Genomic DNA, 21610 nt, shown 5'->3' on the forward strand with positions numbered 1-21610 from the left:
ATGGCCCTTAAACACCCTTACTTGAACCACTACACTCAATTGTGTTTTGGAACTCCTGTTTGTCACTTATTCAATGAGCAACACATTCTCTATTTCAAGTGGAAAATGTTAGCTGAAGGGATGTTTGGTCAAACATTGTGCTTACTTGGGGGGGGGGGGGGGGGAGAAGCTCCTGTGATTCAACATGGTGACAATGAGATAGCTGAGGGGATGCTTTGGGAAAATTTTGCTAGCTGAGGGGATAGCTCCACCCCCCCCCCCCCCCTCTTTCACTTAAAGCACAGGTACAGCGCCTTGAATAACGTAGTGTGGAAAACGACCCAAGAAACTGGTTCCCCGAGACGATGACAAGTAGATGGCAGTGCAATCGACACAGCAGCTAATTTTGTTATGAAAGTAATGCGGCTTAGTTAGTTTTTGGAATATATTGTGTAGATTTGTTTCTCTAGAAAGGCGGTAAGTGAATTGATGGAAACAGTTATATTTGTGGAGTGATTTGCAGTCACGAAATGGCATTAATTTACACAGAAAAGTAACATAAATACGTTTTATGTGCAACGCAACACGAGCATCAACATATCGCATGTGAGGCTGGACGTCAAACGTTGGATTGTGTACACAAGTTTATTTTTGTATACTAATAAAATTGAAATAGTGTCATGAAGGAGAAAAAATGTTTCGTGGCGTACATATTATGAAGTCATTTTCCCGAAATGCAGATATTCGAAAGAATTTAATTTCATATTCCATGGAGTTGAAATAGCCGATTACGATGTACCTTGTCATCTCTATCAACAAATTGCTTTACATTCGTGTCGATTGGTAAGTAGAACTTTGGTGTTAAGGACTGTGCATTTTTACTCGTGACTTGGCTGTAAAATGTCTACCTTGTACTTGATGAAAATAAACTGCAAATTAATTTAATTAATTAATAATAAAATAAATTAATAAATTGATTAAAATAAACGAGTATTGTCTGTGTGAATTTCCATAAAAATAATATTTGTGACAATGACAATATTAATGAACCTTTCAGGATAATGCATACACAATACTAATTCTCGCAGCAATTGTCATGTTACGTGTTACAATCCATACCTATGTTTTCTTCCGTATTGTTAATAAAAAACTCAAGGACAGGTCATGATCGACGGTTCATAATATTATTTAATATTTTCGCGACTACTGTACCAAATATCATAACAATTTTCTGATGCAAAGAAATGTTACAAGGAAAAGAATCAGACGTTGCAGCAAAAACTCCATTTACTTCCATTATAAGCAGTCGAGCGCTGTACCCCGGTGTCAACACCAGCGCCTCTAGCGGATTTCATTTTCGAGTGGAACCAGCGAGAGAGAGCAAAACCATGCCGTTTTCCACACTACGTTATTCTAGGCGCTGTAGCACAGGTATCAATTTGTTAAAATATCAAGTTAAATGTTGGTCAGATATTTAGTAAAGTTATGATATTGTCAGCATAGTTGATATTAAACTACCTACCTAAAATTTTCTAAAAGTAACCCTATCTTAACATGCCCCAACACACTATATACATATATATGTGTATCTTCAATGTAAATATTCTAGCCTGTGAATGTATGGTACAGACAACAGAGTTAGTAATAAGGTGTTTTATACAGCATATATTGATACACTTGTAGGTTTAATTGAATCTTCTGCAAATATGCTGCATAAAGAAACTAACTGCCAGAGTACTAAGTGAGGCGAGTGTATTAAAATGCCCAGTTTGATTTTTATTCATACTTGTCACCTATTTTAGACCTGCCTTCACATTCTAGATTACACTAAATCAATTTAACAGAACAATGTATTCAAGATGTAAAAATATTCAGTTAAACATGATCATTGTATTAGAGCATCAAAATGTGGATATCATGCAAAGTTGATTTACATGAAATCTGTAAATTGGATAAATGGAACATTTGGATGATCAATTTGTTGATGATCCATACTGTAGAATAGGGATGCAATGCTTACACCAGCTAAACTCAAAGAGTTAAATGACTAATTTGAATATCCAGGTAACAGGCGTGCCACCTGATAATGTTCGCATGAGCACGTGAATACTCATGTATCTTAAATTACGTACATATTAAATGCACACACACATACGTATATTTATTCGAAAGAATACTATGTTTGATGTACGAATATACACACAATTTACTCTGACACGACTTCTTTCACATCTGATAACTTCTTTAGATAGTTGGTAATCCTGACTCCCACGGTGTTCCAGGGAGGGCGTTGAACACAATTGCTGTGCATGTTGCATAGAGCTGACAGCTAAGGGGCTGTTGGCCACTATACCCCGAAGATATTCACTTTGCTGTGCGAACGATGATGCAAGCGGAAATACTTCTTACATTCGGCACCAGAGTGCAGCATGTAGAAGGCATGTCTAGGGGGACTCGAAAATATCTGTGCTACATAGTTGCAAACTTTAGCAAGAATTCGCTAAACCTGGCAGATTTTAAGGGCGAGAGGGACAATTTCCCCTAGGTCCTTCTTGCATTACTTCAAATATAGCGTGATTTTGGGGGGAAATTGTTGAAATAAATTGAACTGCTATTCTCACTTTTCAATTGAAGATGAAGTTACAAGGAAGAGGAGTAAATCTGCATTCAGTACAAAAACAGTATTGTGAACACTCGTATGCGAACCGCACGCGACGCCACTGCCAGATAATCTGAATATGTATTTGGGTAATCCAGAATATTATTGCATTCAAGTGGTATGGACAGTGAAGGCTATGGAAGGTGAAGTTAAAAGGAATAATTCTGCCATTGTGGTGGTAAAGTCAGGATTTGTCTGGCATGTGGAAGACCAGGGTATGATTCCCAGGGTGGCTGATCTCTGGTAGGAATGTATTATGGTCTAGTCACAAGGTCCACATTAGGTGGAGGTAGATAGCATGCAGTGGTGGTGGGCAATTCAGGAAGTTGGCATGATGACGGCTTTGTATGAATATTCTTGTATTGATATATTTTTCGTGGTGGTAGTAAATGTTCTGTAAATGAAAAAGTAATCTTCTTTATTTATTATTCTAATAGCGATGAAATTTTGACTGATACCAATGAAGTACCAATATAAAATTTATGGATACTGACAAATATTCTACCGATCTGATATAAAATACCAAATTGTCCTTGAAGAATCTAAATGGTTCACTCACCTCCTTAATAAATGTGTGTTAGCAGATGACTGCAATGCAAAAGAAGCTGCATATTTCAACATTTACTTTTTAAAAAAGTAGGGCAGATTGTATAATTATACCCATAAAAATAAAATTGCAGAACACTCACTAATAAGATATTTATAGATATATTGGATCAGTACAATTATCGGTAATATTACTTATAATTTTACGGATAAAGCGATGCCTATATTGTGGCAGATACCAATAGAGTAACGTAAAATCAGTCCCATACCTATGTTCTAAGGATCTGAAGAATTTTCCCAACAAAGTCCTTCCATACATTTGCTCTGGATTCATCCACTCATAAACGGGTAGCTGGGAAAAACCCTGGGGGTGTAACTGTGGCTGTAGTTTGGTGCTGATTACACCACATCCACAATAGCCAAGCTTTGGTGGCTTTATCTTTAAGAATCTGCCATTGCACAGCACATACTAACTCCAAGTTTAACATCAAATAAAATAACAATGCAGAGAGTAACATTTTATTTATAAAATAAAAAGTTACAGGGAACCAAAATTTTATTTCTAGGTTTTTACCTCTAACAATATACATCTTCATTAACACCATGATAGTTTTATGAAAGTGAGTGCACAAAAAAAATGAAAATAGTTGAAGCTCCAAAAACAGTTTGGGAAATAGAGTATTACATTGTGCAAAATCTTAACACACTGGTGTAATAAAGTATCAAAAATATAACTGATTGCACTTTGTAACAATGTCAGTTGAAAAACTTCATCTATATAATTCACAATTAAATTGTAATAAGCAGCATAAGAAATCTCTCACCAATGTAGACTGCAGAAAATTCTTCTACATTTCTTCAATTATACAAAGTTTGACTACACTAACAAATGAATGAAACCAAGATTTCCAATCACCAGTACATGTAACAATTAATCCTCTTTAAAAAAATCTTTAAAAAATAGGCCCACAAATTATATTTTTTTTCAATTATCTGTATTTACAAATTTGACCTTGTTGCCTTTTTCAGGCCTTCACGCAACCTGCGCCCAAATTCTGCATCCACCTGGCTGAAGTTCTTCACAGCTCGTTCCTGCAGAAGAAAAAAGACCCAGTTATTGATATATATATCAAGTACATAATACGGATAGTACTTGTATTACATACTGGATGAAATGTGTTAAAATTAGAATAGGAAAATTAACTAAAATTTTAAAAAAGTTTCTGAACTTTAAATTGTTATCAAGTTCAAGAATCGTCTGTATTGGCAGGAACAGACATCAGTATCTGTATTGGTTCAAAGTAGTATGGGATCAGCCATAGTAACTTTAAAACAATTTCTACCAAACACATGTTACAACTGTGTTGTCAATAGTAGGGGAATTTCATTGTCAAGGGTGGGACACGTTGACTACATTTTTCATATTAAAGCGACTGTTCTACTGATAGTTAAAACAACATTTTCCTCACAGTTTCTGTGCAATAAAATATGAAACTTAACACTATTGATTAAACATGTAAGTTGCAATACTTTCCCAGATTTCTAGCTATAAGTGAACAATTTTGTGTCACGGGTGGGACAGACAAAACACTGCCTCTTCACTTAATGAGAAATTTATTGTAATTTCTGTGATTGTCAAATGATAAAAAATAAATTATTTAAGACAAAGAGAGAAGGTAATTGACCTTTGAATATTCTAGTGGAGTTGAGGGGGGAATGTATCAATTAAAGGAGAAATTGTTTCTTTTTTTGTGTCACAGATGGAACACAGTAGGAAACGCAAATAAATCAAAAAGTTAAAATAAACAAACAATATGTAAAATACCTTCTAACTTAATTATGTATAATACTTGAATTTTTATGCAAATAACAATTTTAGATTCTTCATTCACAAGATAGGATAATGTTACAGCATTGCATTTAATTTTAGAAATTGAGGTTCAGGAACACTTTCACATGGAATGCCCCAGAAAATAATGCAAGACTACAGAGTATTTTGCATAGGTGATGTGAATACCGTTATTTCCACATTGAGAATTTAATTGTTTTTTTCCCGATTAATATTGAAGGACCACTGCCTTCATTAACAAAGGTTATGGCATCTGGGACTCCATCTCTGTCCCAGATGCCCTAACCTTTCTTAATGAAGGCAGTAGCCTTAGAAATTAATCTTTAACAATTAAATTTGCAACATGGAAATGTGGTACATCACTTGTACAACATCAAAACTGCATTTACAGCACCCACTATTAATAGTGAGTATTCATTCAAATTCAATGAGAAATCAGCCAATACCTTCCCTACAATCTGTGTAAGTTAATACACATGCAAAAATTATGCAGCAAAAAATGTCTTTCTACACTACTGCTTGTGCAAATTGTAACATCATGAAAGAATTATGATAATACAGGAAATGCAAAGCAGGGTACAACATACAAATTATTTGAATTGCCGAGTGATTGCGCATGTCTGGGGCCAGCAGCACTGTCTTAACTGCTGTGTTAGGTGCATAAACAAGACAGCTGTTGAGGAGCCAGACAAGTAGCGCATGCATCGTTTCTCCAAGAGTCACTATGCTCCGTCAATCTGGCAGTGAACCACGAAAAGTGACAACACCACAAAATGACAAGCATATTTCCGCATGGAAATGACAGACAGACCATACAGCTTATCACAAGAGTTATCACAATGGTGAAGCACTGTAACAGGCGTGGCATTGTCTGCTTCCACAGTTCACAGATCTACTTCACAGAGAACTGGCTGCATGCATTCCGTTGTAGCAGAATCCCTTGACTCTAAACCATCAACGTCTCAGGCTACAATGAGCTTGTGAACACAGACAATAGCATGTGAATTGGCAACAAGTGTTTTCGGATGAGTCCCGCTCTAACTTCGACTACAATGATGGCTGCATACGCCTTAGATGATATTGTGGTGAGTGTTATCTTCAATCATGCATTGTTCAGCATTATATCAGCCTAATGGCAGCAACCGTTACACCAGACAAGTTGTAGAGGCAGTAGTCGTACCTAACTTTCAGCGCACTCCTGATGCTATATTTCAGCAGGTCAATGCCCGACGACATGTTGCCAGGAATGTTTAAGCATTCTTCGCACTTTGCAGCACAACAAATTACTTCTTCCCTGGCCTACACGGTTACCAGACATGTCACCTATTGAACATGTCTGGGATAAGGTCACTAGGAAACTAGTCCATCAAATTTCTCCTGCAGCCAGGAACAATGAACTGAGGTATCAGCAGCCTAGCAGGCAAGTTACAAGAAAAACATCCAAAGCCTATTTGATTCGATGCCATGACATATAGCAGCTCTTCATGCAGCTCGTGGAGGCTTCACAAGCTACTGATTATTTGCATGTAATATTGCTGTATTGGTCTGAAACTTTATTTATGTATGTCATTATTAATAAAATGTGGAATACATTTCATTCGATTTGCATGATTCCTTGATGATGTTGCAATTATCACAAACAGTAGTGTATATTATGAAAGTTAGACCTGCAATCCTCAGGACAAGTAAAAACTTTTTCTTTGTCATAAATAATATGGACCTTACATGAATTACACATACATAGATGTATGTGCAACTAATGCATTTAACTTGAATTATCCAACAAAGCTTCCAAGGCAAATAAGTACCTGAATAAAGTCTACGGCATCCTTCAAATGGCCAGAAATATTGTCAACCAATCGCGTTCTCTCTTCTTCCGACAGTGTTTTCTTCCAGAACACACCTGGCTGGGTGAAGTTATCCTCATCTGCTGAGTTGTACCTATAAATAGACAATCCTATTATCAAATATACATACAAATAATTATTGATTTTGTAATATATTTTATGGAACTTTTTTCTTATTAACTGAGAAGACTGATACTTAAAGGCACATCATTTTGGTAAATAAAAAAGCAAAATTTCGGTATAAAAACAGAGTCAATTTCAGGTTCAAAAGTGGTAAATAAAATGAAATTTCGGCATTATAGCGGTGAAAAATCAGATGTAAAGTAGTATATAAAAAGACATTTTGGTTTTTAAATTTGGAATGTAATCCTAAATTTGATTTAATAACCATACTTATTACACAAAATTAACATTTCACTTCTAATACCACTTCTGTGTAAAGGAGTCCATTTTTGCTTCTCCAATATTAACAGCAGAATTAATCAATTTTCTGTGATTTACATGACTCTCAGGATAATTCAAGACCTCAGAAGGTGACACGTCGGTAAATAAACCCTAAATTTAGTGTCTAAGAGTTTATTTCACAATTTGCAGTTCATTTCGCATTATTTCGTGACAAAACATAGTAGCAAAATGCCTCTCACACCTTTCAAAACATGAAAAATTAACACTACAATGTGTTTCTTGAAATTTCGTTTTTTCATCAAAAACGAAATATGCATGCCCCTACTGATACCAGAATGGCAAAAAAACAATATCAGGTTTTGGACCCTCTAAAAATGGTCATAGTCTAGTGTAAATATTTTGTTAGTTTTGTTTAACACAACAGGAATCAGATTCATTAATGTTTATAATTTTACAAATCTGGTAATTCTATAAATACATCTGTAATTGAATGTACAAGTACAAAACCATGTCATTTACTCCAACTCTGCATGATAAATATCTATGTATGTAGTTTCTTTTTCTTTGACAGTAGTTCAAAGAGTGGTAGAGTCATGACATGGGGAGGAATGTTTTATCCTGTAAGTTATTCTAGGTTCGTTGAATTGGGTTGGATTGAGTTGGTGTTTTAAGTCCACTTTATGCACAGTAAGGCTAATTGGGACTGGACCTACAGTTTAAAGTGGGATCCAAACCAGTATGTACCTCCACCGGGTATCGAACCGAGGACCCCTTGATTACAAGGTGACGATGATACCACTGCATCAGGGAGGCTCTCGGTTCATTGAAGATTTATTTTTAGTTTTATCCCCTCCAGAGATAATCCCTTAATTTTAGATATCAAAGAAGTTAATAATTTATTCTATATTAATTGATGATTCTCATTTCAAATATCTAGAGGAGGGATGATTGTCATTTTAGAAGTCAAGGGAAGCTGTTTACTCATGTTAATTGAAGATACCATGTTAGTACAAAAATTTCAGTGGGGTGCCCTCCGTGCCACCAGAGAATCTTGTCACTTAATCAATGTATCTTAAATCACTTTCTCTACAAAATATCTCAATTCAGCATGGTTCTGTACATCTGTACATTGATTATAAGTTCTACAAATTTCATATCTTTATATCCGCAATGGAAACATTTTACAATTACTGGTAGCAGCAAACTGATATATTTACCAAACACTGGGTCAAATTACCAATTAACTGTTCATAAAGATGGATGAAAAGATACAAGTGTGGTGTGATAGCAGTGACATGCTTGTGGAAGATTTTAGAATGAAATACCGGATATTATGTAAGATTCATCTCTTATGATAGTCCCAAATAAACTATAGATACAAACAATCCACTGCTAACCTATCAACATCTGGAGAAGCCTTGAATTTGGGAAAGGCGGCACTTGGAACTTCCTCTGGGCCACCAAAGCTGTTGGGGAAATAGTTGGGTGCCCCTTCTTGGTTCTGGAAGGCCTGGGGACCATCTCTCTGGTAGTTGGCAACTTTGGTATTGAATGGGCAGTTCACAGGGATCTGCAAGTGGTTGGCTCCAAGACGGTGGCGGTGTGTGTCGTCATAAGCAAAGAGACGACCCTGGAACAATAACATGGAAGTTGTTGAAAGTACTAACATGACACACCAGGATCAAGGTAAAAACTGTGCTTGTCAACTGGTGTAATAATTAAAAAAATAATGTTAACACAAAAATGAACATTAATTCACAAAATATTACACACTTTTGTCACAGACACAACAAGGGGAGGGAGGTGTAGAAAGTAGCATTTGATCTTGATAATTCACAAAGATGTTGATTAGATTGATATTTTTTTGGAAAAAAGAAAATCAAAATTAGGATTGCATGCTAAAGATTAACAATAATACAAAGTGACAATGTTTTCATTTCAAATGGATTTCAATTGTACTTTTCTAGAAATTTTATACTTTTCCTTTACATATCACAGTATAGGAGCAGAGTAAAAAGTACAGCACACAAAACATTTTGCAAGCTGTTTAGGCAGATTGTCAAATAAAGTCAACCTCCATTTTGCATTACCCAATATAATATTTTGAACAAAATTTCAGTCTGAAAACTACCTGGGCTTTTCCCTTTAATTTTGCTTTTATTTGTGGCTATTGTCATATTTGTCAGGAAAAACATCGTGTTATTGTCTGTAAAAAAAAATAAGGCAGGCATGATTTACTCCTAAAATTTTAAACTTACCTGAAGCATCTTATCAGGGCTTGGTTCAATGCCTGGGATCATGTGTGCTGGGCTGAAAGCACTCTGCTCTACCTCAAGGAAGTAGTTCTTGGGGTTCCTGTCCAAAACCAACTTTCCTACAGGGATCAGAGGGAATTCTGAGTGAGGCCACACCTGGAAAGAAAAAAATATATAAGGTTACCCATCGATTTATAATAATCTTTGTTAGACTCATAGGCAGGATGGTATTTGAAGGAGGGACGTGAGGAAATTTCCCCCTCTGGTTTCTGCATCACAGGTGTAATTCATATAATATTCCAATGCTTCAAGAGTAGTTCATGGAATTTTCCCCACTGGAAATTTTTGCAATACCATGCTATTAATAGATAATGCCAATTGTTGTGAGTAATTTGTTGATGGTTTTGTTTCAATTCCTTGAACCTGTCATTAGGCACAATGCAAAGTGAATGAATATGGTGGACAACTTTAATGCAGGAATCTCTTAAGTGACTGCAATTATATTATCAATAAAATAACAAGATAAATCAAACACACTACAGCACTGAAATTTCCTCATTGCATTAATAATTCTACCATAACTTGCTATAGAAAAAACTGGCAAAGATTTCACAGGTTACTAGGATCTCAATTTCCTTTCAAAGACAATACATACACATAATTACTTTTAAAAAATAAACACACTACTTGCTTTTAAGGAGGTACACTTTTACTAAATATTGACACTTAGATGAATAATTTCTTGTTTCAAGTGAAGCAGTAGCAAATATATATAAAATAACATGTTATTTAATGTAATATTTTCAATTGAAGTAAATTTAATTACCTTTGTCAAGTCAAAAGGATTGAAGCGGTACTTTTCTGCTTGTTCGAAAGTCATCACTTGAATGGAGAATGTCCATGAAGGAGGCTTTCCACGGGAAATGGCATTGTACAGGTCTCTGATGCTGTAGTCTGGGTCAACTGATGCCAGCTCATTAGCCTTGTTCACTGGGATGTTATCTATGCCCTGGTCAGTCTGGAAGAGAAGTAATAACATGTCTTAAACACACAAAAAGTTTCTGCCTTAGTATATTATTATTATTTATTTATTTTTTATTTATTATCTCCATAGGGTTACAATTAAGCCATACAACATTTTATTGAGACCAATATTATTACAAATAATGACTTGATGCCGTATGTAGTAAAAAAAAAACAACATACAAAAGTTACATCTAAGGAAAATGAGATGAATTTACATGAGTATGTAGTGTGTTGCATAGTAGCAATGAAATAAAAAAAGTTTGAGTGTTATACATATTTAAAAGAAACGAAAGTGTAGGGGTGTGTGGGTTTGGATATGAGTGTGTATGGAATTACTGATCGAAGGAAAGGGATGAAAATTTTAAAGCATATATGCGTGGAGGGGTAAGCACTGAAAATAATATTACTGAGAGTTAGAATTTATAGGCATGTGAACGTAGAAGACAACAAAACTGCACTTCGCTGGTACTAAATTTGACCTTCATCGGGAGTGAATTCCAGGTTACCGCTGCAAGGTACGAGAAGGACTTCTGACCAAATCTGCTTTTGTTAGGTTTGTGGATTACTAGGTCTCTATGTAAAGACGATCTGGTGTTTCGGGTGCTGAGCTCACAGCGGAGCTTAAGCCTATTATGCAATGGAGATGATTTGTTATGAATACTATGGAATACCTTATTCAGGTAGATATAATGTATTCTCGAAGTGACTGTGGGTATGTTCTAAATCTTGCACAATTGTTGGGAATTCTTTTCTTGGGAGTGCATGTGAATGGTTCTTAAACAATTGTTTTGGATAGTTTCAAGTTTCTTCAGATGAGTTAAGTTACCGCCAAAAATAAGACTAGCACCATACTCTAATACGGGACGAATAAAGGAAAGGTAGAAATGTCTACTAAGATTTCTATTGAGATATTTACGAATTTTTTGAAATATGTAAATATGGTGATAAATTTTACGGATATAGTTATTTATTTGGAGGTTAATATTTAGCTGGAGGTCGATAATGATTCAGAGATACTTTAAATGATTACTCAAAGGTACCTTCGTGTCATTAAGGGTAATATCTATCCTGTTAGCCTGGATTCTCTTACCAGTGTGAAGCACCATGGCCTTCATCTTTGCAACATGAAGCTTCAGGTTATTGACGTTGTACCAATTTAGTACTTTGGGAAATGAGTTTTCCATTTTCTTCCATACAGCCTTGTGCGTACAGAGTAATCGATAAATCTGAATTTATTAGTGAGATATCGTCAATAAATAGGTTGAATAATTTTGGGCCAAGTTTAGAGCCTTGTGGAATGCCGGAGGACACTGACTGCTTGGTAGAAAGTGAACATCCTACTTTCGTTGAGATTTTTCTATTTGCGAGAAAACTTTCCATCCAGAGAATTATTTTGCTATGGAAACCAAATCTATCCTTTAATTTTTGTATTAGCAACTTGTGGTCAACAGTATCAAATGCTTTGCATACGTCCAGGGAAATTAATCCAACCAGGAAACTGTTCTTTTGGTCCAGTATATCGTGCCATTCATTAACTAAACAAAGTAATAATAATTCCAAGGACACATCCTTCCTGAATCCAAATTGTCGATCAGACATAAAATTATTTGTTTCCAGGAAGGTAGTAGATTGCCTGTTTATTGGTAGTTAATTGCCTGTCTATTACCCTCTCTAAAACTCTGCTCAAAGTAGGGGTTAGAGAAATAGGCCTACAGTTAGACCCTAAGGTAGGAGATCCAGATTTGTGGATTGGGGTTATAATGGAGTGCTCCAGCTCGTTGGAAGAACATGTTTATTGTGTCGGCGAGGGGCTCCACTATAAGTGGGGCAACACCACCACTGTTGGGAATGCCATCCGAACCTCCTGCCTTTTTTAAGTTTAATTTATTAAGAATTGCCAAAACTTCATCGACCGTAACAGAGTTTAATGTGAATTCTTCAATTTGCTTAACGATAGTTGAAATAGAGTCTTCTCTTAGTATATTTACGCCTAAATTGTTGGTATTAACGTGCACCGATGATTTGCAGATATTAGAAAAATGAATGTTCAGATAATGAGCTATATCGGATGGGCTTGTTAGGTGGACATTGTCGACTAGTAAGTGATTAATTATTGTTTTTTATTCTCTACCCGTGATCTCATTGATAACCTTCCATTTGCAGCTGTTATTGCTAGTGGTCTGGTTCACCATATCTCTGTAGTAATTTACTTTTGCCTGCCTAGTAACTGTTGTGCAATGATTTCTAAAAGATTTGTATTGCTCCCACATATAGTCACAGGAAGGATCCACCGCATTCTGGAACAGGCAGTCCTTCTGTGATATTAATTTAATAATTTGAGGGGTAATCCAGGGCTTCCTGCTTTCTCTCACCCGGAGAGTTTTCAAGGGAGCAAATTCGTCGAGTGCAGTCAAAATGAGAGACTGCAGATGACTGACTTTTGTCATCCACGGTTAAGTCTGGATATGTACTTGCGTAGAACGGAAGAGAGGATGCAAAGGTGAAAAAAATCAGGTTCATATTTTGTGAATTTTACGGGTAGTAATTAGCTTCTTTGGCATACATGTTATATTAATTTTGAGTGAGATGTAAACGAGAAAATGGTCACTCATGTCCTCATAGACAGTTCGTTTAACTGTGTGCAAGTTAGGGTTTGAGGAATAAATGTGGTGAATTAACGATTCGGACGTCCGCGTAATTCTTGTAGGCAGAAACGAGTGGTTTGTGTCCTAGAGCTGATAAAATTTTGAATAATGTATTTGTGTCTTGGTCATCTTTCAGTAGATTTACATTCATGTCTCCTAGGAATATGGATAGTTGGCTTGGTGGTAAGCTTGTGATCGTCGTTTGCAAGATTTCGCCTGCTCTTCTAACCAAACTGCTAGGAGGTCTATATCCACAGCCAACAATAACACTTTTATTTGTTTTAGAACACGAGACTCTCACCCAAAGCCCTTCAAGGTCACTTTCATTGACCGAGGCTACGTGAGAGGTAAGAAAGCTGTTCCTAACGAAGATAGCGGTGCCACCTGCTAGGGTGTCTCTGTCGTTTCTAAACAGATTGAAATTAGGGATGCTATAGAGAGAGTCAGGAAGGGATAACTGCAACCACGTTTCGCTCAATGTGATAACGTTAAATTTTGATATTTCAGATGTGGAAAATTCTGTGAATTTGTTGTCGAGCGATCAGACATTCAGGTGGCATACGTGAATGTGGTCTTTCCCCTCCCCAAGCTGAACATCCGGCAGGGTAGGGTACAGCCTTGAAAGCACTTGCTTCAGGTCTGTCGGCACCTTGGAATGTGGGCCGGCAGTCGGGGAGGGGGTGTCCTCGAGGGTTGCTACTTGGGGTGGAGGATCAGCCATTCCTTGCAAATGTCAAAGACCTGTCTATGGCTGCAAGTGTTGCAAACTCAACATCAGCTTTGGCACCAATTCTAAACGATCGTTCTGCTATTTGATCAGTGTATAGGGAAGGGACTGTGGAAGATAGGTATAGACTTACGGACCGAGTTGTTAAAAGTAAGAGAATTTGAAAGTGGAATTTATACATATACAGGGTGGCGCACGAAATGTCATACCATTCAATCACCTCATAAAATTTTTAATATCATATATTGAATGTTCAAAACACGTATGCGGGTGAGTTGGTTCATGGAAAATCAGGTAGATGTCAGGAGAAGTCAGTATCGGACACTATTTTGTTGCGAAACAGCAGTTTGCAAGATGGCGGATAACGGCCGGTTGAGTGTCGAACAGAAGGTGAAAGTTGTAATTTTTTTGCAGAAACAAAGAGTTTGGTAGCGACACAAAGGTATTTTCGTGCACACTTTGGTACAAGATGGGCTCCTTGTAAACAGACCATTCGCAGATTGTGCCAACAATTAGAAACCACTGGCTCTGTGTTGGATAATAATGGACGGCGCCCGTCAAGTGTCCGAACACCTGAGAACATTGAAGCAGTTCGCGTGGCTTTGGCACGAAGTCCAAGCAAATCAACAAGAAGGGCGGCTGCTGAGTTACGAATATCTCGTAGGTCAATCCAAAGGATTCTCCACTCTGATCTTCACTTGTTCCCTTACAAAATGACAGTTGTCTAGAAACTAACGGCAGTGGACAAGGAACTAAGGCATCAGTTTGCTTCGTGGTTAGTGAAAGAAGATCATGTTCTGCACAACACTTGGTTTACAGATGAGGCGTACTTTCATTTAAATGGTGTGGTAAATAAGCAAAATGTTCGATTCTGGGCAAGTGAACAGCCTCACAAACTGCATGAACGTGAGAATTATGGAGAAAAAGTGAGTGTGTGGGCAGCAATTTCAACTCATGGAATCATTGGACCGTTTTTCTTTGACGACACAGTAAACAAAGAACGATACGATTTATTCCGCAGCTCTTGGCAACAGGTCTCCATTTACATACTCAGTGGTTCATGCAAGATGGAGCCCGCCCACATACTGCAAACATTGTTCTTGATTTCCTGTATGAGATGTTTAATGTGCGTGTAATGTCTAATCGGTTTCCTGAACGTCACGAAGGTGGGAGATTGTGGCCCTCGCATAGCCCGGATATTAATCCTTGTGACTTTTTTTGTGGGGTTTCTTGAAAGATAAAGTTTTCGCAAGGAAGCCTGCAGATGTAGTGCAACTCAAGGCCTTTATTGTGCAGTTGTGCCGTGAAATTTCGGAGGATTTGTGCCGGAGGGTTGTGACAAATGTAAAGGTTCGCTTGCAAGAGGTTGTGAACCATAATGGTGGACACATTGAACACATTCTGCACTAAACAAACTTTCCATACTCTGATAATTCACTATGCATTAATTTTGTAATGTTTCGATAATAAATAAATGTGTAATAAACAAAACAAATGGTAAGACATTTCGTGCGCCACCCTGTATATTTATATTTATAATGTAAGGCAGATGGAAGAAAAATAAAATAAATTACTTGAATTTAAATTCAGGATTATGAAACTTAAGGCTGTTCCAATTTTTACAATGAAATTAAAAATAAAATAAAAATAAAAATATCAAAAAAAAAATAAAACTATAAGGGAAAAAACAGAAGAAATAACACAATTTATGAAGCGGTTGAGTAGCTTCATTCCCAGTGATCTATCACTGCAGTTTGTGTGAACAAAAGTTCATCACATGTTGTGACGTAGTGTCTGACATTATAAAGAAACACTATCTAGCACTGTTTCCGAAATTATAACTTTTGATAATTAAATTATACATACTGTGATTGGTATGATAAACTAATAAAGAAAAATACACTATTGTTATGTGTGAGCATTCCTATGCAGTCAGAAGCTTACTTTTAAAGCAAAGATGGTGATGAAAAATTGTTGCTAATTTAGATTGTGAACCAGATGGCGAGGTCAGTATGGCATCTGCCTGTCATGTGGCAGAGTTTGGTTAAATTCCATGAGTGCAAATTTTCTAAACAATGTCCCTGCTTAAACTGGCTCAGGGACTCACCTGTGTCTCATCCATGTGCATCTGGAAGAAAGCATGGTGAGGGGGTGGGAGGTAAGGAGAGCTACAGAATGGTGTGGATCACATCACTTCCACTACGGCTGTGTGAGAATGTGTTGTTGAACCCTAACTTCACACACTGTATTTACCTACATGGCATGGTGCAATGTACAGACAATAGTGTACATTTTTTCATTTACATAATTTAGTTTATGCAATTGTAGTGAAGATAAAATTGTAGGGTTGAGCCGATACAGATGCTGATACCCTCACATATTCCCTCTGATACAGATATTAATTGTAATGATTAGAAGTTGTTCAAAATATTGATTAAGTACAAGTATCAATTTACCAAGATTATTACTTTAAAATATTCAATATTTATTGAATTACATGTTATCACAAAATTCAGCTTTTTCACACAAAACTTGAGTAAAATAAGAAGAAACTTCGAATTTCACATAATTTCCAGGACAATAAGACTCCATGGAAGTGTCATGCCATATTCTTGCAGACTCCGTGAAAAACAAAAATGCCGGAAAACTTTCAACCAGTAATAGTACTTTCCGATACAGATACCACTGGCATTAGCCAATGCCGATACATCAACATTAGTATCAGTTCAGTTCTAGAAAATTACATTGTTGAGGGACTTATAGACAAACATGCTGAAATTCTTTCAACTTCCTATCGACCTGAAAAACAACCTTGTATCATCTCTCCATTTTTACCTTGACTTGGCCTTGTTTGCAAAAAAAAAAAAAAAAAAAAAAAAAAGTGAAATTATAAAAATCTTATGGTGTTTTTTCTCCTGACTACCAACGAAATTGTTGTACAAAACGAACATAGTTAATTGATCTTGACACATTTTTTACAGTGAAAAATACAAAAACTAAAAATGTAGTGTAAATATTGGTGCCAGTACTTTACACATTGATGTAAATTTTACCTTGTAATGGAACTTGCAGTACACTGCCTCATTCTGGGCATTCACCAGCTTGAATGTGTGGGATCCGTAACCATTCATGTGTCTGTAGCCATTTGGAATGCCTCTGTCGGAGAACAGGAACATCACTTGGTGAGTGGTCTCTGGCCTCAGGGTAATAAAGTCCCAGAACATATCAACATCCTGTAAATAAATATTAATGCATTGAAATAAATGCAGGAATAGATTACAGAAAAAATTCAGCAGCACGTAAATGAGTGTTCAATAGTGACATTACCTGACAAATTTAATTGGGGATCATTAGATTTTGTATGCAATTTAGTGACTCCCTGCAATTTACCAATTTTTCTTTAAACCTTCAAACCTGAATAATTTCTAGGATGCAGAAAAACTGAAATGCTGCACACTGCTTTTTACAAAATTTTGTGCCAAAAAACTATTACAAACAATTTATCAAAATTTTAAGCAATCTACATAAAAATAACAAAGAATGGAAATACTCTACATCAGTGTTTTTAATTGCCAGGCTGTGGCCTGGTACCAGGCAACAAAAGGTTCTCCTGAAAGTGATTCACAACTAATTTGAACTAATTACAATTTTTTGAACAAGCCTAGACAGAACCAAACTCTTTCTCTTTATGATTATGCCATTATTTACTAATATTTAATTTCAAGGGTGCCACTAATTGATGTATGAAATTAAAACATATTAGAAAGGTATTTACCATTTGGAATTAGGGCATTAACTTTTTCTAAAAAAAGAATTTACTGGGCTGCAGTCCCGCAAAGGTTGAGAATTTCTCTTCATGCTGCATTCACTATCTACACAATATACCTACTATCTGTATATTGTGTTATGAAATTAATATACGAGGGTGGTTTGAAAAGTTCTCGGAATCACCACCAGATGTCAGTGCTAGGACAACGAGGTTCCCGCATAGTAATAGGCCATCCTTTATTAATAAACACGTGGTGCGTCAGTGTTCTAGGTAGAGATCTGTGGTGCGGACGTCACTTTGTAGTTGTTTCCGTGCAGTGCTTTGTGAAGATGGAAAAAATCGAGATTCGAGCGGTGATTAAGTACTTCGTAAAGAAAGGTATGAAAGCAAAGGAAATTCATGCCGATTTTCTGAACACACTGGGGGACTCTGCTCCTTCATATTCAACTGTTGCAAAGTGGACAAACGAGTTTAAATTTGGTCGGGACAGCTTAGAAGATGATCCACGTAGTGGTCGCCCAAAATGTGCTACTACCCCAGAAATTATTGAAAAAGTGTATAAATTGGTCATGGAGGATCGCCGACTGAAAGTGCGTGAAATTGCTGAAGCTATAGGAATGTCATCCGAACGGGCATATCACATTTTAACAGTTGAATTGGATATGAGAAAATTATCTGCAAGATGGGTGCCGCGACTTTTAACACAGAACCATAAACGCATCAGAGTGGACATTTCCGAACAATGTTTGACTCGTTTTAAGAGAAACCAAACAGATTTTTTGCGCCGGTTTGTGACGACAGATGAAACGTGGGTCCACTACTATACCCCAGAGACAAAACAACAGTCAAAGCAGTGGAAACATGTTGATTCACCACCACCAAAGAAAGCAAAGGCAATACGGTCGGCCGGAAAGGTAATGGCGTCAGTTTTTTGGGATGCGAAAGGGATTCTGTTGATCGATTATCTTCCCACTGGTCAAACAATTACGGGACAATACTACGCTAATCTCCTCGACCAACTAAAGCATAAGATACGGGAAAAGAGGCCAGGTTTGGCAAGAAAGAAAATCATCTTGCATCAGGACAATGCGCGCCCTCACACAAGTGTCGTTGCCATGGCAAAAATTCATGAACTTGGTTACGAATTGTTGCCACATCCGCCTTATTCGCCTGATTTGGCTCCCTCAGACTTCCATCTTTTCCCCAAACTCAAAAGTTTCCTCGGTGGACGGAGATTCTCTTCAAAGGAAGAACTAATAGCCGAAGTTGACACGTATTTCACAGGCCTGGAGGAATCTAATTTTCGAGATGGGATCAAGGCATTGGAACATCGCTGGACCAAGTGCATTAGTGTACAGGGAGACTACATTGAAAAATAAAAAAAAAATCACTGTTGTAAGTCGTTTCTTTCTATTCCATTCCGAGAACTTTTCAAACCACCCTCGTAGTTTAATATGTTATTGATTTTAAATGCCCATTCCTAGGTACTCTATTTCTAGTTATGCAGCTGATTAATGTACATTACTTGTATTGACATATTAGTTGTATCTGTAAATTTGTCAATAATTTTACCAACCAGATACTTCTCTAAAATTCTTACAATTGAGAGCACAATTCTATCACTTCGGTATTGTTTTTATGACTACAAACATAATTCATGTACCTGATTTCTGCCATCTTTTTCGGTCTATCAGGGTCTTCATGACACACATTAAAGTGGGAATGAATTATCTTGAATACATTTAATTGTTACATTTACCTGTTACTGGTAGTTACTCTAATATATCAAGTGTTGAAATTTCATACCAATAAATATGTCCCCATTTTTTTAATTATTACTTTCTTTATTCAATGCATGGAGTTAGTTATTAATGAATTACGCAAGCATCCACACGAAAAAACAATTCTGATTAAAATTTGTATGATCACTGGCTTCATTTCATTGGCAATTTGCAAAGACAAATGTGGAATTAAGTTTTACAAACAGAAAAACGGCAAATGGAAACCGGAATAAAAAAACAACATACTTAGGATGTATTCTATTAGCAAGAGAGCAATAACATGAGTTTATGTTAGCACTAATTCAAATGACAGTACACAGTGGCCTATGTGGACAATTTGAGGTTTTAAACTAGCATTTTCCCATCCACTGAATTGACATGAAAGTATGCGGCATATGCAGTGACAGCAATTCCCCCCCCCTCCCCATGGTTTTGGAACCCAATCGCAGCAACTGGGCATATGCTTTGCTGTTAACTCCTGCCAACAAGATGTTTACTGCTTGTGATCACAGATTTTATTATTATTATTAAGCAGAACAGTATTCAGTTTCATGTCCATTAGAAACTGGAAACCTTGTTTCCACTTTGTATCTTTAGCCTTTTCTGGCTTATTGGTATTTTTTTATTACCATTTTATCATTGCCAATGTTGATTAATTGCATTTAGTTTCTTGTTACACATTTTGCATTTTAGCTAATTTGTTTCTCCAAAAAGACTACCAACAGAAAATCCATTCCTTTACTTTAGTTCAAGTGCAAAGATAGAGCAGGCATATAAAGGTACGTAACTAATACCCAAAGCTTTAAGGTGTGGTGTACGTAACTTTCAAGTCTACATAAAAAATACATACTATAGATTTTTTTGCAACTGCAGTAGTTGAACAGCCATCATGTCTGAAGTACATTAGAGATCATTTTTAAAAATAATTTTAAGATGACTAAAGAATATTAAGGTCATTTTTTTTAAAAAATAAAGTTTATTACGGTCATTTTTCAAAAATAAAGTTTACTATGGTCTTTTTCTTTTTAAGAATATTAAGGCCATTTTTTAAAATAATAATTTAAGATCACTTTCTAAACAATTTCAAGTCATTTTCCTCCCAGAATTTATATATCGAACTACTTTCAAGGCCTACTTATGACTTTGTTGCTCTCAATAAGCAAATAAAAAACATAAAAAAAGCACTTCATTGCAACACACCTTAAGATGAGTGGCAGGGTTCCTCTTCTGTGTGTGAATGAAGCTGGGGAAGAAGAATGGGTCTCTGATAAAGAAGATGGGTGTGTTGTTTCCTACCAAATCCCAGATTCCATCCTCTGTGTAGAATTTCACAGCAAAACCTCGAGGGTCCCTGTAAGGAGAAAGTAGCAATTTTAACACTCAACTGGTTGCTGTTTACTATTGTATAGTGCATTTAATGCAATTTCTCAATAAGGCATACAAAACTAAATGAGGGTTGGTAAATTTACAGAATGATTTTGAATTACACCAAGTACCAGAGCAATCATATGTCTTACCCTGAAGCCAGTAAGTTAAACACTGCACACAAAAATATTAACCTTAATTTAGAGCTTTCAACCCCTTCTAAGGTAGATCATCAGCCAAAGAGGTACAGGTTGGAAGCAGAAGGAAACCCTTTTTAAGTTTACTTTAATCTTAGCTTACCCGAGGGGGCCGTCAGGCTCACAACCTTTTTCTCTTTTTTTCGATTTTTCAACTGGTAATATTTTTATTAAAAAATCACGTGGTGCCTTGGGATGCATGCTCCGACATGACACTAATGTCTGAAATAGTGCACAATTGGTTGGTAATGATGGTAATTTTTGCAATTATTATAATTACTATATAACTGAATGTATGTAAACAAAAAGAGCAATGAGGCAATATTAATGTTTTTTTTAGGTTTAGTGAATGATAAAATATGTGTTTAACACTTGTGCAATAATTGGTTCTTATTTCTTATTAATGATGGTAATTTTTGTAACTTTTATAATTTATGTGTACAACTACAGCTATGTAAACAGTAAAGGAAGGAGTGATTAAATAACAAATTTGTTTCCTGGATTTTAGTGATAAAAAGAAGTATGGGACTGTGAGCCCCCCCTCAGAAAAGTAAGTTTCT

At 36.3% G+C, this 21610-nt stretch overlaps 1 protein-coding gene across 2 annotated transcripts in view; it reads right to left on the reverse strand.

Moving 5' to 3' along the window:
- Positions 1–3689: 3689 nt before the first annotated feature.
- Positions 3690–21610, reverse strand: part of LOC145990929 (catalase-like) — an 87654-nt gene continuing 69733 nt past the window's right edge. For both annotated transcript variants that reach the window (XM_083126466.1, XM_083126467.1), the window contains exons 4-10: positions 20689–20839; positions 16992–17171; positions 10367–10558; positions 9544–9696; positions 8683–8915; positions 6842–6974; positions 3690–4276 (exon numbers count right to left, since the gene is read on the reverse strand). In XM_083126466.1, coding sequence (XP_082982592.1) covers positions 4184–4276; positions 6842–6974; positions 8683–8915; positions 9544–9696; positions 10367–10558; positions 16992–17171; positions 20689–20839 — 1135 coding nt within the window. In that variant the 3' untranslated portion in view covers positions 3690–4183. The remainder of the gene's footprint in view (positions 4277–6841; positions 6975–8682; positions 8916–9543; positions 9697–10366; positions 10559–16991; positions 17172–20688; positions 20840–21610) is intronic.

This window comes from Lepisma saccharinum, chromosome 8 (genome assembly GCF_977018435.1).
Source record: "Lepisma saccharinum chromosome 8, izLepSacc3.1, whole genome shotgun sequence".
NCBI lineage: Eukaryota > Metazoa > Arthropoda > Insecta > Zygentoma > Lepismatidae > Lepisma > Lepisma saccharinum.